Source organism: Zonotrichia albicollis, chromosome Z (genome assembly GCF_047830755.1).
Source record: "Zonotrichia albicollis isolate bZonAlb1 chromosome Z, bZonAlb1.hap1, whole genome shotgun sequence".
Taxonomy (NCBI): domain Eukaryota; kingdom Metazoa; phylum Chordata; class Aves; order Passeriformes; family Passerellidae; genus Zonotrichia; species Zonotrichia albicollis.
Genome location: NC_133860.1, coordinates 42625306 through 42649824, shown reverse-complemented (window position 1 = coordinate 42649824; position 24519 = coordinate 42625306). Strand labels below are relative to the sequence as shown.

The window sequence follows — 24519 nt, the reverse complement described above, 5'->3', positions numbered from 1 at the left end:
TTTAAGTCTCTAGAGGTTTTACATGCCCCCCCTTTCAAAAGGAATCAAACTCTTTTTCAAACAAGTAATTAGAGACTACACCCAACTCCAAATACCTCAAGAAGCAGACATACTATGGTAATATACAACCTTTTTTTTTTTTAAATGTTAATTGGGAATATTCCCTAAAAGGTAAAAATGATGGGGGCTGGAAAAAAAAAAAGAAAAGCAAGAGAACAAAAAAATTGTTTCAGAAATGATAATAAGCAGACCAGCTCTCTCTCCCCAAGAGCTGCAGAGGGAACACAGCGGGGACTGGCACTGACAGTGGCATAAGCCAGCAAGGAGTGTCTGCAATGAAAATAATTAAAATTATACAAGAACTCTGCCCATAATACTTCACAACTGAAAAAGATGGTTTCACACTAATAATTCCTCCTGTTGGTGTAGGCTATGTTCACATGCAGGCTTAACAGCACAACTATAATATTTGCAGATGTGATTTTTCTCTCTCACTTAGGAAATATGCAGACATGCTGAAGAAACTGCAACTAGCTGCAACACTATATAAATAATTTCAGAAATCTCTGAAGTAGAATTTAAGAGAAATACAGCAACTCAGCTTAATTTTCTGGAAAAGATAGAACTTTTGTCCCTTTTGAGGTCTCAGCCACATCTTATTAACACTTCCGTACAGTCCTAAGCCATTCCTTAATGACTAGTGTCAGATGAAGAGCTGCAGACTTGAAGTCAGTGCCCAAATTTTTTCAGTCATTACAATTATGGGCAAAAATTAACATCTTGCTGAAGATTCTGAATCTTTTTAAAAAGAGATGGTCACTCAACTGATTCCTTATGATAGATACAAGTATTTTGATTCATTCCTAATCACAGGAAGTATCTGAAGCATGTAGGGAGATGACCTCAACCCTTACCTCAGGAACAACTCAGCTTAGACATTTTACAAATACTTGTGAGAAGATTTTCTATTTGGAGATACCAAACATATTTCTGATTCCTTTTTTACACTTTTTTTCATGTCAGCTACAAATTGATTATTTCAAAATTAAACCAGGCATCTGGAGATCTATGTTTAAAGGTAAAGACCAATAGGAAAGGGTTCTTACTGCTGCAACTGCTCTCTGGTTATCAAACTGCATGCTGTCAACTGAAAAAAGCAGGGTAATTTTGTCTCCCACCTTAACTTCAATTTCAACATCTTCCAAGCAGTTTATTTTTCATTATCCATCTACGCTCTATTTCTGACTTGCTTTTTCTTTTGTTTCATAAAAGGAATTATTCATATCATTCTTTAACTTTCAATAGCTGTTTAGCTTTTCTCTCCTAGACCTTTGTGTCTGTTAGGATAGGTGTTTCCCTTCTTGTTCCCAAGATTCTGCTGGTAATACCTTCCCACTGTTTGATCAAATCTGTTTTCCAGAGAAATAGAAAAATATTCTAAAGAGAGTAAGTAGAAAGATGTTTTTCCTTTTTTTTTTCCATTTTATGCTCCCTTAACATATTATGTCACTTAAGTAATTCTAAGTGAAAAACAAATATTTGTGTTCATGTCCATTTCTTGATGCCTACTGTTGTTATCCTCTGTGGATTGCAATAGGATCAATAAGATTAGTTTTCCTTTAAGAACACCCCCAGTTTTTCAACAATATTTTGGCAAATATTTTTCCTCCATTCAAAGCACAAAAATCCAGCATAAATCTCTGCTGTAATTTACATCAAATTTCTCTTCTTCAGTCTTTGTACCACTTCCATCTTTATAGTTCCAGTACAAAAGACATCTTCCATATTCAAGGTGGTTCCTTAAGTAGGTTACTCCTCCTCTTCCTACTCTTAGGAAATTTAATTCTAAATATGTTCTCTTTCCTGAGGGGATGAATGGGAACACTTAGAGATCAAGACTCTACATTCCTGAATATAAGATCCCAATGGGCAAACAGGCATCAGCCAGACACCATACCTTGGTCTTTTACAGTTCCAATTACCAGACTGGAATAAATAATATTGGCCAATAAATATATTGGCCAACTGGAAGGTGGCCAATATATTTAAACAACTTCATAGTACTCTACCTACCTGTTCACCTAAAGATCCTGCAGAGCACAGAAAAGAGAAAGCCTCCCTATCCAAATCACCTTCAGAGCAGTACACAAATGTCCATATTTACATTAACTTTCTCTTCCCACAGAGAGAACAAATTGCAAAAGTCAATTTGAATATGGCCCCTTAAATCGGTCTTAAATCTAATAATTTGAGCTTTAGACTGGTGCACTAGTAGTTTGAACAGTAGGCTTAAACATTTCATCATATCATAGTAAGCTAAATTAAGAGGTTGAACCAATGCCTCACTTCCTGAACCACTGAGAGGAGAACCATCTCAGAATAAACAGGCAACCACTTGTAAGCTATGGTTAAGAAGATTGTTGGCGTCCTTCCAGGATGAGATAGAAATTTCAACAAGAGAACCAGAAAATTGAGAAATCAAATTTTAACAGTTGCTCTGAGGCTAAGCTTTAAAAAGGGTGTAGTTCAAGATAAGTCTTTCATTGCCAGTTCAGTTTGACCTTTTTTTTCTGCCCAATACATGAGCATGGCTGTCTCAACCTGAGACACCTACTTCCCCCATTGTATCCATTTTAATTCCACTCTAAGACAGAGTCTAATTATTCATTTCTAATCAAGCTTTGCAGCACTCAGCTACTAAATATTTAATTAATTTAGCCATTAGAAATCAGACTGAGACACAGTAAAACCGAAATAGGGACAAATATTTTCATAGAAATAATTAATGGAAAGTAAATTCAATGGAATACAGGACTCATTTGGAATTAGAAGTTCTGCAAAATGCAAGGGGTTGCAGAATTATTTCCTGTAGGGAGCTATAGTGAGTGAGTTTGTACAGGTATCTGTAACACCAAGTATCAATTTCCTGGCATGTAAGTTCCCAAAAGCTTGATGACCAGCTCCATTAAAATTACAGACTTTCCTAATGACATTCCCCATAGTATATGCATATATATTACAGATGCACCAGAACCAACGTAGATACAAAAAGATTTTCTACCAGTAAATTAAGCTGGTACATGATTGTACAAAAATTGAGTTTGACAAAGACATCTCTTTCAAAATGAATCATGCAGTAAAATGAAACTCTTACTTAGCATTTGTCTTTTTCAGTTTTCTGAAATCTAACTTAACAGTTCGTAAAAAAAAAAAGAGTACAGTTTCATACAGACAACAGGGTTAATGGAACCATACACCTGCTTACACTTGCTTCAAAACTTCTGTGTGATGCTACCTAGTCTCTGAAATCAGCATTACAATTAGTACTCAGTAGAAAAATCTACTTATGTGATGAATTCTGGAAGTAACCTGAAAAGCTCCTTCCATTCAATTTCCTTCCCTCTTCCATCACAACACTTTAGGATATGCTTTAGAAAAAGCACTTTAATAAATGAAGGAAATACGTAATACATGGGAACAAAAACCAATTAAAAAGAAAACAGAACACATAGAAAAAGCTTATTTTGCCCTATATTTTCTAGGTTCTTCATGAAAGTATTTACATTTTAAAAAACATTTCTAGTGAGTACTTTGGGAGATTCCATCACACTTGAAACTGAAGGTGCAACTTCTAAGCTTTGTGAATCAAGTCTAAGAAATACCTTAGGACTAACTGAATTGCTAACAAGTAGAGAGCGTAAACACTAGATATTTAAGTCAGAAAACATGAGAAGGTCTAAGAAGAATGCAAATACAGTTTAAATGCATACACAACTTCCTCCAGGCCAGAACTATCAAATTTCTCGAACAGCAAGACTTGCATGAGTTCTTCACATTGGCTGTATGGGTACAGTGAGTAAAATAACTAGTTCATTTATGATAAAAATAAATATCAGAATTCTGCTCATCATAACAATGAAAAGACAAAAAAGCTCTAAAATTATGATAAATAAGAATCACCAACAGTGATGTCTTAACCATTCCACAGCCACAGTACTTGTGAAAACCATAGGAGGATATGACTAAGTGGAAAAGCACTGAACTCCACCAAACTCCTAAAGCAGGTAACACTTGCAACAACCTGTTACAAAATCTCAGTTCCCAATATCTGAATAATTTCAGATTATTAGCTGTTTCAACAGAATTTTGTAGCAACAAGGACTTTAGACACAGAACATGGAATTACACCTTGACAAATTTGCGTTAGTATTTGTGTGAATTAAGAACAACTCGGAGAATCACCAGAAGTTGCTAAAGAATTATAACATGACTAAGAACTTCCATTCACATACACTTAAATAGCTATTCTCACCCTTTTCTGCTTAAAAAAAAGCATAATACACCTGTCTTGTACCAGACTTATCACCATACCATTCATTCTAATTTTCATCACTGAAAAAATTGGGAGACACTTACGTTTTTCCTTACTGCTGTTACTGTTATGTACAAAATCTCCATCAGGACGTACTGTAGGGAAATCATCTTCATCATCTTCTACCACTAGATTAGAGAGAGAGTGTATTATGGGAGTGAGAAAGCTTTTCTAGTTCTTTAGAGTGCAAGAAAGAATTAAGACTGTCTTCATGGTTAGCCAGCACTTCTTCCTGTAACAACAGTCATGACCCCTCCCTCCCTTTTGGGTTTGGTTTATTTTGTTTGACCCAAGACCACTACCAGTGTAAATGTCAGTTAACAGCGGAATCTAACATTGCTCAGCATTGACATTTAGCACTCAAATCTGGTGAGAGCAACATACTTAGGTGTTACAAGTGGATAAGCAGGAGCCATGATTCAGTACCTATCTAATCTTCTACACTGGAAAATTTAAAAAAAAAGTGGAATTGCACTTCTCTGGTGTTTTATTGCTACAGAAAGTTTCGCACTGCCAGAACAAACACAGGGATGAATATAAATGCCTCAGCAGAGTGCACAAATACAGTGACGAGTTGTGTTCTGGTATAAGCACTTCAGAGATATGTAGGCATCCACATTGTAGTCTAGTATGGTCTCAAGTGTGCATTCAGTGCTGTATTTCCAGCCAATACACCTCAGAAGCATTACTTAAGGCAGCCCTTTTGACTTTTTAAAGTGTATTGTTTTTATCAAAACTAATATCCCATTTATTTTTCAAAATAACAGGTAAGAGACAGGAATAAATTTAATTTGTGAGAGTTAGCACTTGGTGTTCTATAACAAAACACTTAAAAAGAGCATTGCTTTTGTACAGTTGAGAGCTACAGGTTAACATCAAGCAAATTTTAAATCTGAATTCCAAAGTAAAAATAATTAACATGCATATGCATTTATGCAACTGATTGATCCTTTACTATTAGGATACATTACCTTATTATCCTTAATTTATGATACATTATTTTATTTATAAGACATTAAATTGTATTGGAACAGTATCAAGAGGTTTCCTCGGTAAAAAGCTACAGTCTGTGGAGGGAAGAGTTTTCAGCTACAGCGTTACCTTTATCCCTCTGGAGTTCGTCTTTGGAAACTGCATCTGCACAAGCATCGAAGTATTTCTGTAAAGTATCAACTTGTCTACACAAGATGTCTCTAAAGGTTTCCATTTCTGCAAGCTTCTCACGTAAGCTATGGCCCTTCTGAAAACACAAACAAAAAAGGCATGAAATATTTCTACATACTCAACAATAGCTTGATGCAGTATAGCTACAATTTAATTTTAAACAAGATATGTCTGCAACTATGAAGAAGAAACTGAAGCACACTAATGACATTTTAGATATCAGCAATTAAGAAATACTGTTAATGTCAGAAGAAACCATATCTGAGTATTCTTTACTCATTTTGTCACTGGTCTCAATGTTTTCTGTTGACTGCACCTGCTACTTCAGAGCACTCCACAAAACCTTGTTAAAAAGTGAACTTACATGCTACCAGCTTTATACGTATTTGCCTGAAAGCAGTCAGCTCTGGTTTAAGATCTTTGCTCCAATCTTTATTCCCTTTTCTGCTCTCCCAGAAGTACAGCACACTCAGTTCATATATTAAATACTCATATGCATGACACAAGAAAAGCCATAATTTGTCAGGTAGGGCTATATCACACTCATTAAACTACAGAACTAGCGTTTGTTTATATTTGGAGCCCAGGATATTTGGTGAGTAAACTAGAAAAAGTTAATGAATACACTCACAAGTTTGATTTTCTTGCCACAGAAGATGACACCTCAGTTTAAAAAGGACGATTGCATGAGAGGCATGAGAGAGCTTCCCGTATCATCTGTATGATGGACTACTGACATTTAGTGTTTTTTTCTACAATTATGTGAATAAGTCTTCATACGAAACTTCTTTTCCAGTTGCATGTTATTTCTGTATGAATATTAGGAAAACTTTTTGCACCAACCTTGAATGAAGAGGTGGATGTTGCAGAGTATCCACTTGCTCCAGACACAAGAGACACCATGGAGCCATGACGTCGCAAACTTGACTCTGATCCATATCCAGATTCAGTCTAAAAATCAAACCACACAAAAAGTAGAGTGCTGAGGCTTTTGATAAAACAGAAATATTGAAAACAAGATTAATGCAATTTTCTCTGGAACCCATCCACTTGTTTTTTGCAGTATAGGTTTAAACAACTCAAACTGTGCCTGCATCTAAGATGTTGATTGTAGTATCTGTGAAGTTATTATAAACTTATTTTTTATTATTGATTAATCAATTTGTAAAATAATTTGTTACCTACCATGAATTATGTGTCCCCAAAAGGACGCAGCAATATATATTTAATGGTATAAAAAAGGGACAGTGTTTCTTTAATTTGGTTATGTAATTCCTAAGAAGTAACTTTCACAGAGCCTATTAAAAAAATGTACATTACTCTATAATTAATTGGGGGATTAAACATGGTTCAGTCTCAAGACAATCAACTTCAGTCACTCCATCCAATAATACAAATAGTACCATTTTCTTTTTAAAAACAACAAAATAGATATCAAAGAAAACTTTCTATCAAGTTTTTTTCCTGTTTCAGGCCTCTTTGGCAAAATTATTTATATTTGACTGAAATTAATATTTCATGAGAACAGAAGTCTACATAAAACAAGGTACAACTAAAAGTAAGAGAGAGGATACAATAAAAGTAACTAACTAAACAATGAAAAAAATCTGTTTATTAGAATAACATTTAGAAGATCAAAAATAGAGTTTGACAAATTTCCTCACAAGTCAAACAGAAGCAGACACTGAGGAACTGAAGGAAAATAAACTCCACTAAATGTTAATCTAAATGATGTGCATGGCAAAGGAGATGTAAGCAATAAACAGATGGTTCAAAATAATACATGAAATACTGTAAGCAGATGAGTTTGATCAAGTAGACAGAAAACAGTGAAGGACTTTAGGCAGAAATAAATTCTGCAGTAGCACCAAAACTCCAATGGGGCAGGGAGATAGGAGACAAAACAAATGGTATAGAACAAAGAAGAAGCAATTATGAAATTGCAGTTATTGTACATTTTATGTAAAAACTGGGAGCTGTATGGCTGAGAAGGTGGGAGAGTGTAGATAAGTTAAAAAGCAGAGAAAATAAAGAGTTCTTTGAAGTGTGAATTAAGAATTTAGGCAAAGAGGGACAAAGTATGTATGTATGAGTTACAAGTAAGAGTTTGGGGATACAACTGCTGTGTTTCAAAAGCATTTAATAAGCATAAACCTGAAAAGAAGAGTCACCCAACACTCTGAAACATTTAAAATTTCTTTTAAACACAAATATAAAAAGACTTCACTGTTTAATCAGTATTTTCAATACTTATTTAAGCATATGCCACAAACCTTAAGATGATCCAATATGTTTTTATTATATTCAGTTTGACAGTGCAAATTAATTTAATTTTCTCTGTAACTTGTACACACTAGGAAAGATGACAAAGCTTCATTTTAATAGGATATAGCTTAAAAACAGGTAAATTTTTAAATGTAGCCAAAATACCCACTTCACTGAGGTTAGAGTATTTCAACTAAAGATAGGAAGTGCTTTCTTATTTTGTTCTTGAAGTGAGAAAAATACACCTATGCAAGACCTTGCTTTAAGCTTAAGAAGCAAAATTTCTGGATTTCTTTACTTGAGATTTAGTCAAAGCCACACCTATATAGGCCTACTTCAGAACTTTCAAGAATATTGTAAACTTTTAAGTAGAAAATCTGATGCCTTATATTCTATATCAACTAAATCCTTTTCTTCTTATATTATGCATACAGTCAAATGCTCAGCTAATTTAGTTCACATAATAAAAACTGAGGGTGAAAGAAAAAAACCCAACCCTTCTTTCAATATATACGCTTGATTTTTTTAAAGGTACCTCTTCAGCAGAGTATTTTTTTTCTCATTTATGCTTGTGATTATTTTTTCCACTAAATAATTTATCCATGCTACAGAATCGTACATGTAACAGCATACACGATCATATGGATAACAGCTATCAGCTTGCAAAATCTACCAATATAAAGGTGCAACATTATTAACTATTTGTTATCGAGAAGCAAATTCAGCAGGCATTAAAAGCAGATTGCACAGCACACATCGTGAGTTTGCACAATCAAAAGCATGCATATATACAGATCACATTCACAAAACTGTGTCAGACAATTGTATTTGAACAGTCAAAAGAAAAAAAGATAAAATTACATTGAGAATACTTATTTTTCACAAGAACCAGAAAATAAGTACTCATTTCTAACTTCTACACAGACAAGCCATGCTGCTCACAGCAGACACATGCAGGCAGATGAACACAAACAAAGAAAGCATGAATCATGCAAAGCCCCACCATTCTACTACCGCAACATCTAAACGAGAGCAGGTCACTGCCGCATTTATGTCTTGCAAAGCAGATCATAGTTAACTAATCACTGCAGAAATAATCATTTAAATTGAGAAGAGGAATGTAGACAAAGTTTCTTCTGTTTATACAAATTTTAATTTCCCAAGATAAAAACTGGAAAAGCTGGTAGAGTTCATATGATAGAAATCAATAGTCTCTGCTTGAAAACCAAATTACTTGTAGAAGTCGTATCAATTCATACCATCAAGCACTGATGCCAAATCGCCATGCTCAGTAAAAAGATGCAGTTCTTTGAAATTCCATGCATACATCACAGCTTCAAAGCTAAATTAAAAATGGCATTTGATAGTAATTGCAACACCTTCAGCTTTCCAAGGCAATGCACGAAATCCATTAATCCTTTTGTTACAACAGACAAGAGGAAAGAGCCACATGATCCAAAGCTTCATGCAATCCTTTAACTGGAGCAGATGCTAGTATCAGCAACAAGGCAGTACGTCAGAAAAGCTGCTTTCAATACAAAAGCTAAGTTATTTGCAGAATCATATTGCAGATCTCTGTAACGGCTTGCATGGATCCCTAAGTAGAAAATACTCTTGAATAAAGCACAGACTCACAGCAAAGTTCTCCCACTTAAAAAAATCAAATAAAGCAAATTATTCTCACATGTCTTCAGGGAATTCTTTTGATTTTGTCTCAATATGCACCTGTGAAGCACTTCAATGTACGTTTGTTCACCAAGGCAGATATATTCAGTAAGCATTATAAATTATTTATTATTTTACATAACACAACCAGCAGGCAGCTCCTCCCTCTCAGGCATACAGCTCACTCAGAAGGTGATGGAACACATACTAGGACACACTGACTCTAATCTCATTCTCTTCATATTTGTGAGAATACACTCAATTGCACTCAAACATCCAAGAGATCAAGCCACAATATCTAATGAAAAAACCCAGAAGATAGAAAAGGTAGTAACACAAAAGAGCTGGAAGGTACTATGAAAAGCTTGGTGGAAAATAAGCAGATAAGCTCTGTAAAACAACTGTGTTCCAAAGGCAATTTTTAGACTTACTGCAAATGCTTCAGAAAGATGGGTTAGTGCATGGATGAGCCAAGGCAGGGCTAGGAAATTACTGCAGACAATAAGAACACAACAGACACTACACTTTGGGATGCATTTCTGAAGACTGAAATTAAAGATAAAATTATCATGGGTCTACAGGTCTGATTTTTCAATTGTTCTGAAGCTGCTGGAAATTTAAGGTCGCAAAACTAAGGTGGTAGTTAGCAGGAAGGCAGAGATAAAAATTCCAGAATCCAGGTCAGGGCAGCTGGATAGTCATTCCCCACCCACAGCCCTCCCAAGCAGAGCACAGATGACTATTTAAAAGGAGAAAGCTTCTAATCTGACCTTTTTTTGCAACTGCAAAAACAAGGAAAGACATGTAGACCTAACTTTCCACCAGCAGTGACATATGTTGCAATTCCATAGTAAATACTCAGATTATGTGCACAGGAGGAATCCCCAGGAATTCCAAATTCAAAAACACATATAAAGATAAAACTCTTCACTGAGCAAAACAACCAAAAACCAAGCTGACAATAACTGCAACATTTAGTCTTAGTAATAAAACTAAAACAGCTTGTACTCCTGGGTCATGGGACTATGAGCAAGTCTGGAAGAGGATACATTTATCCCTTCTGTGAATCTGGGCTGTCAGGAAAGGGACAAGTAAGGTCTGTACTGTAGTACAAGAATTAATAAATTCCATTCTATTAGACATCAGCAGAAAAAGCACTGATGTTTTGACATCAGTTCCCAATGCACTAAAGGAAGTGTTGTTACTGGTTTCCATGCTCTGAAAGCTAGTGGATTTTAAAGAATGAATTAATTCCATTACATATTACATACAGTCTCGCCAGCACTTATGCAACTCTGCCTTTAAAAAAAAGAACAATTATGATCCCAAGTGAAAGCAGTAGTCACATTGGTATTTTTAGCAGTTATACACAATTGCGTAATAGTTAATATTATATAAAATATTACTATCAAATATTATTACATCATCACAATGTATAAAATTCAGTGTTGCCAGAGTTAAGTGCTAACTAAGGCAGATGAGCCAGGCAGAAAACTGGAAAAACTGCTGCAGGGGTCCGAGAACTGGCTCTCCCATGGAGCATCCACTAGGTGGGAGGGAAAGCCCACCCTCCCTCCCTAGGTGGGATTGAGCATGTGGGGAAATCCCAGCCTGTCTCAACAGGGGGACAGAGCAAGGAGACTAAGCCACATACAGTTAACAGGTATTTAAGCAATCTTATTTATCCTTCAAAATGGCAGGGAAGGAGTGACTGCCTCTTACTCCAATCACTGGCTTAGTTTTATTTTTTAACCAAAGATAGTTAAGTATCTTTACATTAATATCACCTCTGTAGAACCAGAAAACCATATTTACCACCAGCACTATGGTGAAGAATCTTGGGCTAAAGACCACAATAATATTTCCAAAGAGCATAGTTAAACAGCAGGGGGGGTTTATTCGCCTTTGTGAAAAGGTACTTGTTGAAAGTCTGAGCCTGTTTTGGATATGGTCTTGAGAGGCCTACACTTTGCTTAATCAGAATAAACATTTTCCTAACTCGAAACACAAGGATTCAAGGTACAGGTAGTTACTTGCACTAAAAGAAATGGACTACGAAAAACTTAACAGCCACACAGAATATATCTATCAGCAGATAAATAGTATTAGCTAACAATGCTTCTTATCAATAAGAAGAAAAACTGCCAAAGCAAATGTTCCTGCAAAACCCATGAAGTCCCTTGTTCATCTAGTGCAATTAGCAGTTACCTTGGCACTGCTAAATTCAGAAACTGATTGTTTTTTCTCCTCTGATCTTTGAACATTTAGTCATCAGAATAGATGGCTATCAAATGATCTCTATCAAATGGCTGGTGTAATGTAATGTAATATATAGGAAGAACTGGAGGTAAAAAAGTTGGAATTGTTGAATTCTGTAATATATTTGACAAAGAATTTAAGGAAAACTATCCCACACCCTAAGGAAATACATGCAAACACATACAGTTTAATTTGCCATGTCCTAATAGTAATTTGGGGAAAAGTGTGGGGGGAAAGAGCTTACTTTTTGTATTTCTTGTTTTGTATCTCACATCTTATTAAAACCAACACAAATTTCTTCACTTTCAAAACCTATTACCCACTCTCTTATTTCCTTCTTGCTGCAGCCCTTGTTAGCTCTCAACACCTACTTCCTTCAAAAACAACAGAGGCTCACTGAAACATCTGAACCAAAAAAGTTATTACACATTTGAAACAGAAAAAGATATTAAATAAGGGTCTCCAAGACAGGCAACTTTTTGTCATGTTCCTGATACAGCTTCAGATCACTCAAGTTGTCCAGGGTTGAAGATAAAAACTAGTACTACTACTGAGTCAAAACCATCTTTGTTTAAAAACAAAGCCCAGTCTAGTTTAAAAAAATGCAACAGCACTCTGCCATCTGTAGAAGCTTTACATGCATTTCTAATCATACATCTATTTGGCAACATGGAGATTCCATATATTATGCTCAAACTACCTAGGCAATAATTCTGTCCAAAGGTAATTTTACTTTCAAACAACAGATGAACATATTGGATATAAAGTATCACAGTTCTGAAGGCATAATTATCAGAGGACGAACTCTACCATTCTGCAAGACAGGCAGAAAATAATCAGAATCATTAAGGCTGAAAAAGACTTCCTAGATCATGGAGTCCGACCTTTGACCCAACACCACCATGCCACATAGACCACAAGACTAAGTGTCAACTTTTACTGCATGTCTCCAGAGGCTCCATTAGTTTCCTGGGCAGCCCATTCCAATACCTGATCACCCATTCAGGAAAAAACTTCTTCCCAATGTCCAACCTGCAGAGCCCTCCTACCCTCCAGCAGATCAACACTCCTACCCAACTTGTCATCTGCAAACTGAGTGAGGATACCCTTGATCCCCTCATCCAGATTGTCTCTAAGGACACGACAGAGCTGGACCCAGTGCTGAGCCCTGGGGAACAGCACTGCTGACTGGCCACCAGCTGGATGTAACTCCATCCACGGCCACTCTCTGGTCTTGACTATCCAGCTGTTTTTTTACCCAGTGAACAGTACACCTGTACAAGCCACGGGCTGCCAGTTTCTCCAGGATAATGCTATCAGAAATTGTGTCAAAGGCTTTAGTGAAGTCTAGATAGAAAACATCTGCAGCCTTTCCCTCATCCACTAAACAGGTCACTCTGTCATAAGAGGAGATCAGGTTGGTCAGGCAGGACCTGCCTTTCACAAATACATGCTGGCTGGGCCTGATGACCTTGTTGTCGTGTTGCCAGTCACCACACTCTAGATACTCTGTTCCATAACCTTCCCCAGCACTGAGGTCACCAAGGTCAGGCTGTAGTTCCCCAGATCCTTATTCTGAGTGTTCTTGTAGGTGGGCACAACACTTGCAAATCTCCAGCTATCTGGAGTGTCCCTGGTTAAACTAGGATTGATCATAAGTGATGCAGAGAGGCTTGGAAAGGTATTTCATCAGTTCCATCAGTCTTCTTGGGTGAATCTCATTTGGCCCCATAGACTTGTGAGTAGCTAAGTGTCATGGGAAGTCACTTTCTCCTGAGTTACAGGAAGTCTATTCTGATCCTCATTCCTATTTAGTAGCTCAGGGGGTTGCTTGCCCTGAGGATATTTGATCTCTCTGTGAAGACTGAGGCAAAGAAAGTATTAAGTACCTTAGCCTTTTCCTCATCTTTGGTGACAGCGCTCCCCATCCACATGTCCATTAAAGGATGGAGACTTTCCTTGGCCCTGCTTTTGTTGTTAATGCATTTGGAAAATCATCTCATCTTATACAGCAGTGACCAGACTGTGTTCTAGCTAAGGTTTCCCCTTTCTGATTTTTCCTCTACATGACTTACCAACATCCTTGTACTCTTCCTGAGGTGCCTGCCCCAGCCTACATAGGAAGAAACATTTGCAAGATTTTAAGTCAAATGAAGCTGCTGGAGGGTCGGGAACACAAGCCTGATGAGGAGTGGCTGAGGGAGTTGGGATAGCTCAGCCTGGAATAAAGGAGGCTCACAGAAGACCTTATCACTCTCTACAGTAACCTGAAAGGAAGCTCTAGTGAGATGGGTGTCAGTCTCTTGTTCCAAGTAGCAAATGTCAGGACAAGCAGAAATGGCCTCAAGTTGTAGCAAGGGAGGTTTAGTTTAGACATTGTGAAATTTTTTTCATGGAAAGGGTTGGAGCACTGGAATATACTGCTCAGGGAAGTGGTGGAGTCACCATAACTGAAAATGTTAAAAAAATGTGCGGATATGACATTTGATAACATGGTTTAGTGGTGAACATGGTGGTGTAGCTGGGTTGACAACTGAATGTGGAAATATTAAAGATCTTTTTCAATCTTAGCAATTCTATGATATACTTGATGGCTTACCAACATCTAAAAAAGTTACATAAAACATTGTTTTACCAAGAATAAAAGAAGATTGTTTTAAAGAATAAAACCACATGATTCTATAAATCTCATTTTAGTTTATGAGTTAAGAACAAGTCCAACATAATACTAAAGGGACAAATTATCGTAATACTTTTAATGTTTAGATGTTAGACCTAGCCACAGACAGAGAAGGGCAAAGATACGCATATAAAGCAGATGTCACATCAAAAAACTTTATAAGAAAACTTAGATTATGAGTTTATCTAACGTAAAAGCATTGTATGTTTCATGTAAAAGACACATTTGGATATCTAAGTTCAAAAAATTCCTAAAACTTTGCTAAATCACCAGTTCAAAACATAAGAGTATGTCCTTCTGTCATAAGGTTTCACAGGACTCTGTGGTCTAACAGATCATGACTGGGAAAATTAAGGTGTCATATACTCGTATCAGTTTCGGGTTAGTAGCAGTTCATCTATTTAATCTCCCCAAGTCAGTATCGTGTGTGACCACTAGAGGGAAATAGCGAAAAGGAAACAGACACCGCTGGAGGTTACTAGTGGTCTTTGACCAATAGTAACCCTTACCCTGTTTCTGCTCCAGTCCCGGGGCATAGAAACTTTCTTTTCTTGGGAGACAGTTAAAACCAGAGCAGTTTTACCTTTAGCCTTTATAATTACATTTGAGACACATTGCTTAGAGAGGATAAAGTTTTCCACACAGCATGCAAGTAGCAACAATAACATTTAGTGCTGAATGGATGACAGTGAATTAGAAATTGTAACAGAGATTAAAAAAATTATTCTGAAGTCAGACTTCTCAGACAGTTCAAAACAGTGAACCAACTAAGAACACACCCATTTTCACTTAAGACTGTCCAAAGACATAGTACCAAATCATTCTGATGAATGTTCTGGCTCAGATTTTTAGAACTTCATCTGACAAGAAGTAGTTAGGCTCAATATAATTTAGCTTTAAAAAAGTTTAATACTTGTCTCAGGGAAAACTGGGCATATGTGCCTCAACCACCATGTTTAAGTAGAAGATTTTTTTCTACGTTCAGCTGCTGTCATTAGTCTGCAAATACACAGACTAATTAAAAATCACTTTTACATACCAAGCAGGTAAATAGGCACACGATTTCTTCATATACAGGTTATACATTAAGTAGGCCATCACCAAACTAGTTTTCTCTGTATGTATGCTTACTTTGAGAAACATTAGAAGAAACAAAGTTTTAGTTAAAGCCTACCAAACCCATTTAAAGTCATGAAGTAATTATACAGATACATTTCCTCTGAAATAAGTTATTCACTGTATTCATAACACTTAAGTTTATACAGGCTTATTTGGGAGTTTGTAAAACTGTTTTATGAAAAGCAACTTTCAGAAAATTCATCTTTGAAAACTAAAATATTAACTGATATTACCTACAATATTAACAAACATATCAGTAAAGATATTAAACTTACTTGCCAATACAAAAGCAACCTCCACACTATTAGTGATGGAAAAAAAAAAAACCCAGACTGCTCTTATTTGCTGAAAGCAAACATCCTCTGTGTAATAGGAAAACAACTTCAAGCACAGTACAGGCCTCTACAATAAGCTGACCTACCCTGCTCTTGAAGGAAAAATCTGGAAACTGTTTGGAAAACACCTCACAAAAGGCTGCTTCTAGTACATTAGAGGAAAGGAAAGCAAATCAAAGGATCTAGGCCCTAAAATGTTCAGGACTTTGAAGATAAATGCTATCATGAGTTCTACACAGAACTGTAATACTGCTGGTCCTTAATAGGCTATGCACTAGGCTTTGGGGCACCATTTTGGTCTTTCTTTGCTTTCCAGAGGGGTAAAAAGTATAAACAAGACAAAGGGTGCCAGAACAGAGCTGGTACCAAAACAAAAACCTCCCTGTGATAAGCATTAGCTAGAGAATAGTATAATAAACAAGCAGTTTAGTGCCTATTTTAACTTAAGTCTTCTATAGTAAGTAAATGATCTTATTTCATGACAGCACGTCTGTTTTGCACAAGCTGTAGAGCCCTTTCTGTAAGAACTTCTGCCTTAATTGTCCACTGTACTATGAAAAACCCAGGCAACTGCATAAATACATTCAGCATCTACGTAACCAATTATTCGTAGACTCATTCTTTCCTATATACTGCTGAAGTCAAATCCCATTGTTGCTTCTCTCACACAAGTGTACCCCCAAATAATTCATCGTGAGAAAGCTGCACATGTGTTAAGAGCTGGCAAACTGAAACTGATGCTATTGCCTGCAGAGATTCCGGTGTACATATGGGTGACATTAAGACTTCAGGAGAGTAGTGATATTCTTGCTGTTGACTGCTTTGAACTGCAACACACTAAAAGCTGCCTTTATCCCTTTGTGAAATGAGGGAAGGGAAACTCCCACTTGATGGTAGATAAGGTGTTTCCTGATCATTCTGTATGGCATTGACAAAATACAAATTCTGTTACTAGATTTTCAAATTCCGACAGATCTCATACTCCAGGCATTGAAAAGGAAGCAGCAATAAAAATGATGAAAGTGAAGCTATTGTATCTATCTGCATCCAAAAGCACTCCAGACTCAAATCTGCCTCACACTTGAGAACAGTTAAGAAAAACAGCAGATATGCTGTCTAACACAGGGCTTTTATATGAAGACAGTATCAATCAACAAAGAGGGCGGAGAACCTCAAGTGTAACACGTCTTTCTCCTAAATGAAGCCCCAGATCCATATATTTCAGACTTTCTTCCCATATGACCAAGTTCAAACCCAAAATGGAGTATGTTTTTTACTCCAGGTCCTCTCTATTCAGGTAGATATCTGAGAGAGACTACATAAGACTAGTACTATCAGCTGAACACTCTCCACCTGTTGAAGACAGGTCTAGCCAGCATGATGGCCTCTTTGCAAAAATTAAAACACAAATCATTCCAATCACCCTCTGAGGATCAATTAGATATACCTACATAAACCTTAAGTCCTATAGATTGGGTGATTAAAAGAGCACTGAGCAGGTTGGTTCCTCATTCTCATTAGCCATGCAGGCTCAGGGTGGGGTTTTCCTCTGGCAAGAGGCAAGTGAATAAAGGAGAGCTCTAGGGAGCAAGGTGAACAGGAGTGGGCAAACAGGGGCGTGGTACAGCAGCTCACCTGGCAGTTCACGCAGGCAGGGTTGCAGGTTTCCTCCTTCTAGTGGGGTTTTTAGTTTGTTGTTTGTTGTGTTTCTGTTGGTAAGTTGGTTTTGGTGTTTTTGTTAGTAATGGTTTTTACAGAGTCAAAAACTGCATACATACAAGTGTATGTAACCAAATGGAACCCTCCAAAAGGATGTGTCTGTCCAGACCCATTCCTGTGCAGACTGTTTGAGTTTATCAGTGGTTTCAGGGGGTGCAGCAGAGGAAGCCTGCCTGCGGTGTGAACAGGTGAATGATTTTGCTAGTGGCCAAGCTTAGGGAGGAAGTTGGAACACTAAGGACTACTAGGGAAAGTGAAAGGGAGATAGGTTGGTGGAGTTCTGCCCTGCCATCCTTGAGGGAGGCCCACCACTGTAAGGCAATAGGAAGACACCTGGTGGATGAAGGGGACTGGAAATGGGTTCTCACTTGGGGAGGTCATAGAAGTTCCTCCTGACCCCATCACCTAGCCAGGTGCCACTTCAGAATAGGTATGAGGCCCTGAATCCAGAGAGTCAGCCAGATGATATAGAAGAAAATGATGTGCCCAGTGGGCCTCCCAATTACACTTCATCTGTCAGAGGGATCACCACCTCTAACATTAAAAAGAAAAGAAGGGCAGTTGTAGTGGAACAGGTGACTCCCTTCTGAGGGGAACAGAGGACCCCACATGTGGATTGAACCCATCCCACAAGGAGTTTGCTGCCTCCCTGGGGCCTGGGTACAGGATATTACTGAGAGACTTCCTGGGCTAATTTAACCATCTGATTATTACCCACTGGCTGGCAGTGATGAGATTGAAAAGAGGAGTCAGGACAATTAAAAGAGACTTTAGCGTATGGGGTCAAGTGGTTAACAGGGCAGGAGCACAGGTAGCGTTCTGCTCAGTGCCTTTGGTGGCTGAGAAAAATGATGAAAGGAATAGGAGAGTCAAGAAGCCAAGAAGTGGCTCAAGGTTTGGTGTCATCAGCAGAATTTTGGGCTCTTTGATCATGGGCCAACATTTTCAGCACCGGGCCTACTGGAGCTGGATGGGCTGCATCTCTCTGTTAAGGGTAGAAGAATTTCAGCTCTCAATTTCAGAATTCATTAAGCAGGCTTTAAACCAGATTTGAAGGGGGAAGGGGATACAGCTGGGCTGTCTGGAAGCAGGCCCGAGGGTGATATGGCTGAGTTAGGGGTGAAATCAGCAGCCCAGCTGAGGTGCATGTGCACTAATGCACAGAGCATGGGTAACAAACAAGAAGAGCTGGAAGCCAAGGTGCAACAGCAAAGCTATGATGTAACTGCCATCATGGAAATGTAGTGGGACAACCCACATAGTTGGAGCGCTGCATGGGATGGCTACAAGCTGTTCAGGAGAGACAGGAAAGGGAGAAGAGGTGAAGGAGTGGTCCATTATATTAGGGAGGCTTTTGATGCCATGGGTATTGAAACTAATGATGATGGAGTTGAATGCTTATGGGTAAGAATTAAGGGGAAGGCTAACAAGGCTGACACCGTGCTGGGAGTCTGTTATCGTCCACCCAACCAGGAAGAAGAGGTGGGCAACTTATTTTATAAGCAGCTGGAGAATGTTTCACAATCACCATCTCTTGTTCTTGTAGGTGACTTTAATCTACCAGATATCTGGGAATAATACAGCAAAAAAGAAGCAGTCCTGGAAGTTTTTAGAGTGTGTGGAGGACAACTTTTTTGTTGCAGCTGGTGAGTGAACCCTCCAGGGGGAGCTATGTTAGAGTTGTTCGCAAACAGAGATGGGCTGGTGGGAGATGTGGTGGTTGGAAGCCACTTGGGGCATAGTGATTATGAAATTACAGAGTTCTTGATATTTGGTGAAATCAGGAGGAACATCAGTAAGACTTTTACACTGGACTTCTGGAGGGCAGACTTTGGTCTATTTAGAAGACTTATTCAGAGTTCCCTGGGAAGCAGCCCTTAAAAACAAAGGAGTCCAAGAAAGGTGGCCATGCTTCAAAACAGAGATCTTGAGGGCACAGGAACAGACTATCCCTATGTGCCAAAAGATGAGTCGACAAGGCAAACATCCAGCCTGGATGGGAAACGATGTTTTGAAGGAACTTAGGAATAAAAAGAGGATGTATCATCTTTGGAAGGAGGGTCAGGTCTCAGGAAGTATTCAAGGGAGTTGCTAGGGCATGTAGGAAAAAAAACTAGGCAGGCCAAAACTCAGTTCAAACTTAATTTGGGAACTTTTGTAAAGGAGAATAAAAAACGTTTTTATAAATATACTGATGTCAAAAGGAAGGGTAAGACCAACCTTTGCTCTCTATTGGATGAGGGAGGGAACTGCAGATGAGGAGAAGGCAGAAGTGCTTAATGCTTCTTTGCCTCAGTTTTTAGTGGGAAGATGGCTTGTCCTCAGGACAACTGTCCCCCTGGGTTGGCAGATTGCATCAGGGAGCAGAATCCCTGTTATCCAGGAGGAGGCAGTCAGAGAAGTGCTGAGCCACTTGGATGCCCATAAATTCAAGGGAACAGATGGGATCCATCCCAGAGTGATGAGGGAGCTGGCAGGTGAGCTTGCAAAGCCCCTCTCCATCGTTTGCCAACAGTCCTGGCTCATTGGTGAGGTTCCAGAGGATTGGAATCTGGCCAATGTGACACCCATTCACAAAATGGGTGAATGAGGACAGGCTGTGGATGTTGTGTACCTGGAATTCAGCAGAGCCTTTGGCACTGTCTCCCACAGCACACTCCTGGAAAAGCTGGCAGCCCACGGCTTGGACAGGAGCGCTCTGTGCTGGGTTCAGAACTGGCTGGGTGGCCGGGCCCAGAGGGTGGAGGGGAACGGTGCCACATCCAGCTGGGCCCAGTCAGCAGTGGTGTCCTCAGGGGTCTGTGCTGGGCCAGCTCTGTTCAATATCTTCATTGATGACATGGTGAGGGGATTGAGCCCTTCATTAGTAAATTTGCAGGTGACCCTAAGCTGGGAGCGTGTGTCCATCTGCTGGAAGGTAGAAGTGCTCTGCAGAGAGACCTGGAACTGTTGGATGGATGGGCAGAGTCAAGTGGGATGGAGTTTAATAAATCCAAGTGTTTAGTCCTACATTTTGGCCACAATAACCCCCTGCAGCATTGCAGGCTGGGGACGGTGTGGCTGGAAAGGGACCTGGGGGCACTGGTGACAGCCGACTGGCCATGAGCCAGCAGTGTGCCCTGGGGGCCAGGAAGGCCAAAGGGATCCTGGCCTGTGTCAGGAACAGTGTGGCCAGCAGGAGCAGGGAGGTCATTCTCCCCTGTACTCAGTACTGGTGAGGCCACACCTCATGTGCTGTGTCCAGTTCTGGGCCCTCAGTTTGGGAAGGACCTTGAGACGCTTGAGCACATCCAGAGGAGGCAATGAGGCTGGAGAGGGGCTGGGAACACAAACCCTGTGAGGAACAGCTGAGGGAGCTGGGGGTGTTTAGCCTCAAGAAAAGGAGACTCAGAGGTGACCTTATCACTCTCTGCAACTCCCTGAAAGGTGGCTGTGGTCAGGGGGGGTTGTTGGGCAGCAACTGACAGAACCAGAGGTCACAGTCTCAAGCTGTGTCAAGAGAAATACAGTTTGGATATTCTTTACAGAAAGAGTGATCAAGTACTGGAATGGTCTGCCCAGGGAGGTGGTGGAGTCACCATCCCTGGATGTGTTAAAAAATGATTGGATGTGGCACTTGGTGCCATGGTCTAGTTGACATGTTAGGGCATGGGTTAGACTCAATGACCTTGAAGTCTCTTCCAACCAAGTGATTCTGTGTGTAATTCTGTGTGTAATGTTTGATTAGATTATGGGAGCTATAGTCTAAGTAGCTGTTATCTTTGCCCTTTCTTTGCACTTTGCAAAACTGGCAGGTTTACCTAACAGAGTGGCACAAACCCACTAAACAGCACTAAGCGCATGAATTATATATTTTCTGCTTAACCTTGCTGAGCATATTTGGAGACAGGTAGAAACAAGAATGCAAATAAGTAGATGCTGCACTTTTTGAACAGCACAAGAATAAAGCAAAATTTGGAGGCAGAATGTAACCAAACCTTTTATTTACATCTGAAAGTCTGAGAACCAGCAAATTGAGGCAAAAAAACTTTACCTTGTTCAAAAAGAACTGTTTCAGGACAGAGAAATTATTTTGTTGGAAACAGACAATACTATAACGCAAGCAAGGAATAGTTAACTGCTATGTAAGAAGCAGTTAACCTTTCTACCATAAAACGACTAGGATGCAAGATGTCTAGTACCACCTCCTGACCAGAGCATGTCTGATTACATTCTCAGGCCTACATCCCACAAGGATGCATTCTTTAGGGAATTATAGTATCTATTTTCAAAGCCAAAACAATTGTTATGAAACATTAACTGGAACACACAGGCAAAGAAAGACTGAGTTGGTCAAAGTGAAACAATCTGCTTTGTTTATAATTAATCAAGTGTGTTGGGCTGGAATGGACAAAGCTTTAGTCCAGCATTAGACAGTACTAACTGTAACCACTTGTTAATAAAGCTGTAATTTAACAGCTGCTGTTCCATCATGGGCCGAAGAACGGCAAAAGGGTGCCAAGACAGACAAAGAACTATTGTTTTCAGTCCCGAAAGGGAAGTTTCAACAATTTGGAAGTGAAAACATTTAGGTTTGCTGCAGCAAACACGCTTGTATAGTCAACTGAAACTGCTGATTCACAGGCATTCCCCTAGTCTTCTTTCAGGAAATACACAGTTTTCAGCAATGAGTGCACTTGGCAAATTTAACAACATCAAATGACATGCACTATCATCAGAGTTACTGCTGATACCAGTACTAAAATAATAGAATGTACAGGACATACCCAAGCTCAGTTTCCCTCACTGAAATTTAATTAGTGTTTAATTAAATTTTAAAGAAAGAACTCTCTGCTATTGACAGCAAAGGAATAATAACTTGAATAATCAATCTAATATTTCCCTGAAAGCATAGCTTCTTACAAAATTTCGGTACCCCCACCATACCATATATCAGGGCAAGTAACTCTTATCAGCCGAGCATCTTCAGGTGTATCTGTTTGCTTAAACAAGCAATTTTACAGTAATACACAAATCCTATAGAAAGATGGACACCTTTCTCTATTTAACCCTCCATTCCCCCAGTTTTCTGATGCCTATGTTCATACCAAGCAATATGGGATATTTAAAGAGTAGCAGTTAAATATTAAACCCTTTCTTTCTCACCTACTACTTAAAATAGGTATGCTCAAGAGCATGAATTTCTTTTCCTCTGCAGTCAGTCGATACACAGACAACATTAAAATAACAGCAAATGCATATTTTCATGCTTGATCTGTTTTCAGAGAAAAAAAAAGGATCTTTTTGCTGACCTACATTGAAAATTATACAAGAAGAATTAGCTTAAAAAATTCTGATAAATGGCAAGGACATTAAATTAAAAGAGCAGATGCCCCAAGCCATGATGTCTTTCCAAAAGAATTCCTTCAACTCTTTTGAGTTCACATTAGGTTCTGGAGTTACTCTCTTTTTCAGGAGATTCCCCGGATAGTGGTGGTGTGTGTGTCTCACAAAAGAGCCAGAAAGTTACCTCTCTTCAATGTTACTATGTCTTATTGGTACTTGTGCACCCCACCCATGCGGTTGAGCGCTCCTCCGTACAGCAAGGGGATCAACTGACATCTATTAATATCACCTCATTAAGTTTCACTGTAATGAAAGCTCACTGAAGAAAAGCCACCTCCTAAAAAGGTCATTGAGAAAGCTAAAAAAGACCACCTTTGGTAGGCTGAGACATACAGAGTACCCAAGACTATTCTATTAAACTGTTGATGCACAGTATTTTTTGAGGTGATCACTAATAATTCTGAGTAACTAGCATACAGTATTGGCAAGTGACAACTTTCAACAGTTTAACCACTCACTACTTTTACATTGCAGCTTTCTACTTTCAGTTCTTGATACCAAGAGCTTACCCTAATCTGAAAGGGCATTTATCACCAAAGTCAAGCTTGACACAGGTCTCCCTCAATGAACAATACGGTTTCCAGGGAGACCCTGTAAAACACGCTACCACTTTGCCATGAAGAACTCAGACTCTTAGATACAACTGCATGTCATTCTGCTGGTGACAAACCTTGACATTTCTCTTACCTCTATTAAATGAAAGTATACACTATCCAAACGATTTACAAAGTGAATTAATAACACTTCTGAGTTTAATACTGGAATCCCACTTGTTTATAGCAATGAGACCAGTTATTTACTCCACAGACAGCTGCAAGTTGACTCTTCTAGAGCTCTCGTCAACTCAAGACTGAGCATTAGTCTTGAGACCAAATTTACTTTAGACAGGTACATCGTTGTTCATTAAACAGCACTGCAAAAATGTTGACTGACATACTCAACAGCTTAGTAGAGCAGTAGTGTCAAAAGCCTTCCACATTATTTGATACCGAGTTAGCACTTCAAGTGTTTTCCTTCACACAGTATTGCACCTAAAAGGCAACACTCAGCTAATTTGCAATTTGAACTGTAATTTTCAGGCATTCATTAGCGATTTCACAACACCCTGGTTCACCAGCCTGGCTATGCAGTGATCAAAAATTTACTTTAACCTTTCTGTGCATTTGAATCTTGAATCAATTGGTATATTTAGCTAATTTATGGGAAAGACAGAAGTAAGCCATTTCAAGTAAGTTCACTACCTTTTGGGGGGAGGGGCTTGAAAGAAGAGCTCCAGACCTCTACTAAGACTGTGAAGATCATCTGTCAATGTTCTGACTACATGGGAGTGAACGTTTTTTAATTAGGAACATAACACAGCTTTCATGGATACAAAGATTTAAAATTATCTTAAGTGCATTATATGTACAGCTTCAGAGCTCTGCAGCTCCCAACAGAGTTACAGGCAAGCTCAGTTGTGAACTGAGACAGGTTAGATTACTTAGCAATTTCTTCATGTAGACAGTCCCCATACTTTACAAAGTACTAGAAGAAGCACAATCACTTAAGGAACGGAA

At 38.8% G+C, this 24519-nt stretch overlaps 1 protein-coding gene across 4 annotated transcripts in view; it reads right to left on the bottom strand.

Annotated features, from left to right (window-relative positions):
• Nucleotides 1–24519, bottom strand: part of CERT1 (ceramide transporter 1) — an 82037-nt gene that overhangs the window by 26217 nt on the left and 31301 nt on the right. For 2 of the 4 annotated variants that reach the window (XM_005488302.4, XM_005488303.4), the window contains exons 4-6: nt 6380–6487; nt 5474–5612; nt 4417–4500 (exon numbers count right to left, since the gene is read on the bottom strand). In XM_005488302.4, coding sequence (XP_005488359.1) covers nt 4417–4500; nt 5474–5612; nt 6380–6487 — 331 coding nt within the window. Of the gene's footprint in view, nt 1–4416; nt 4501–5473; nt 5613–6379; nt 6488–9060; nt 9353–24519 lie in introns of those variants that run through there. The other 2 variants (XM_014267950.3, XM_014267951.3) reach the window with 2 other exon arrangements.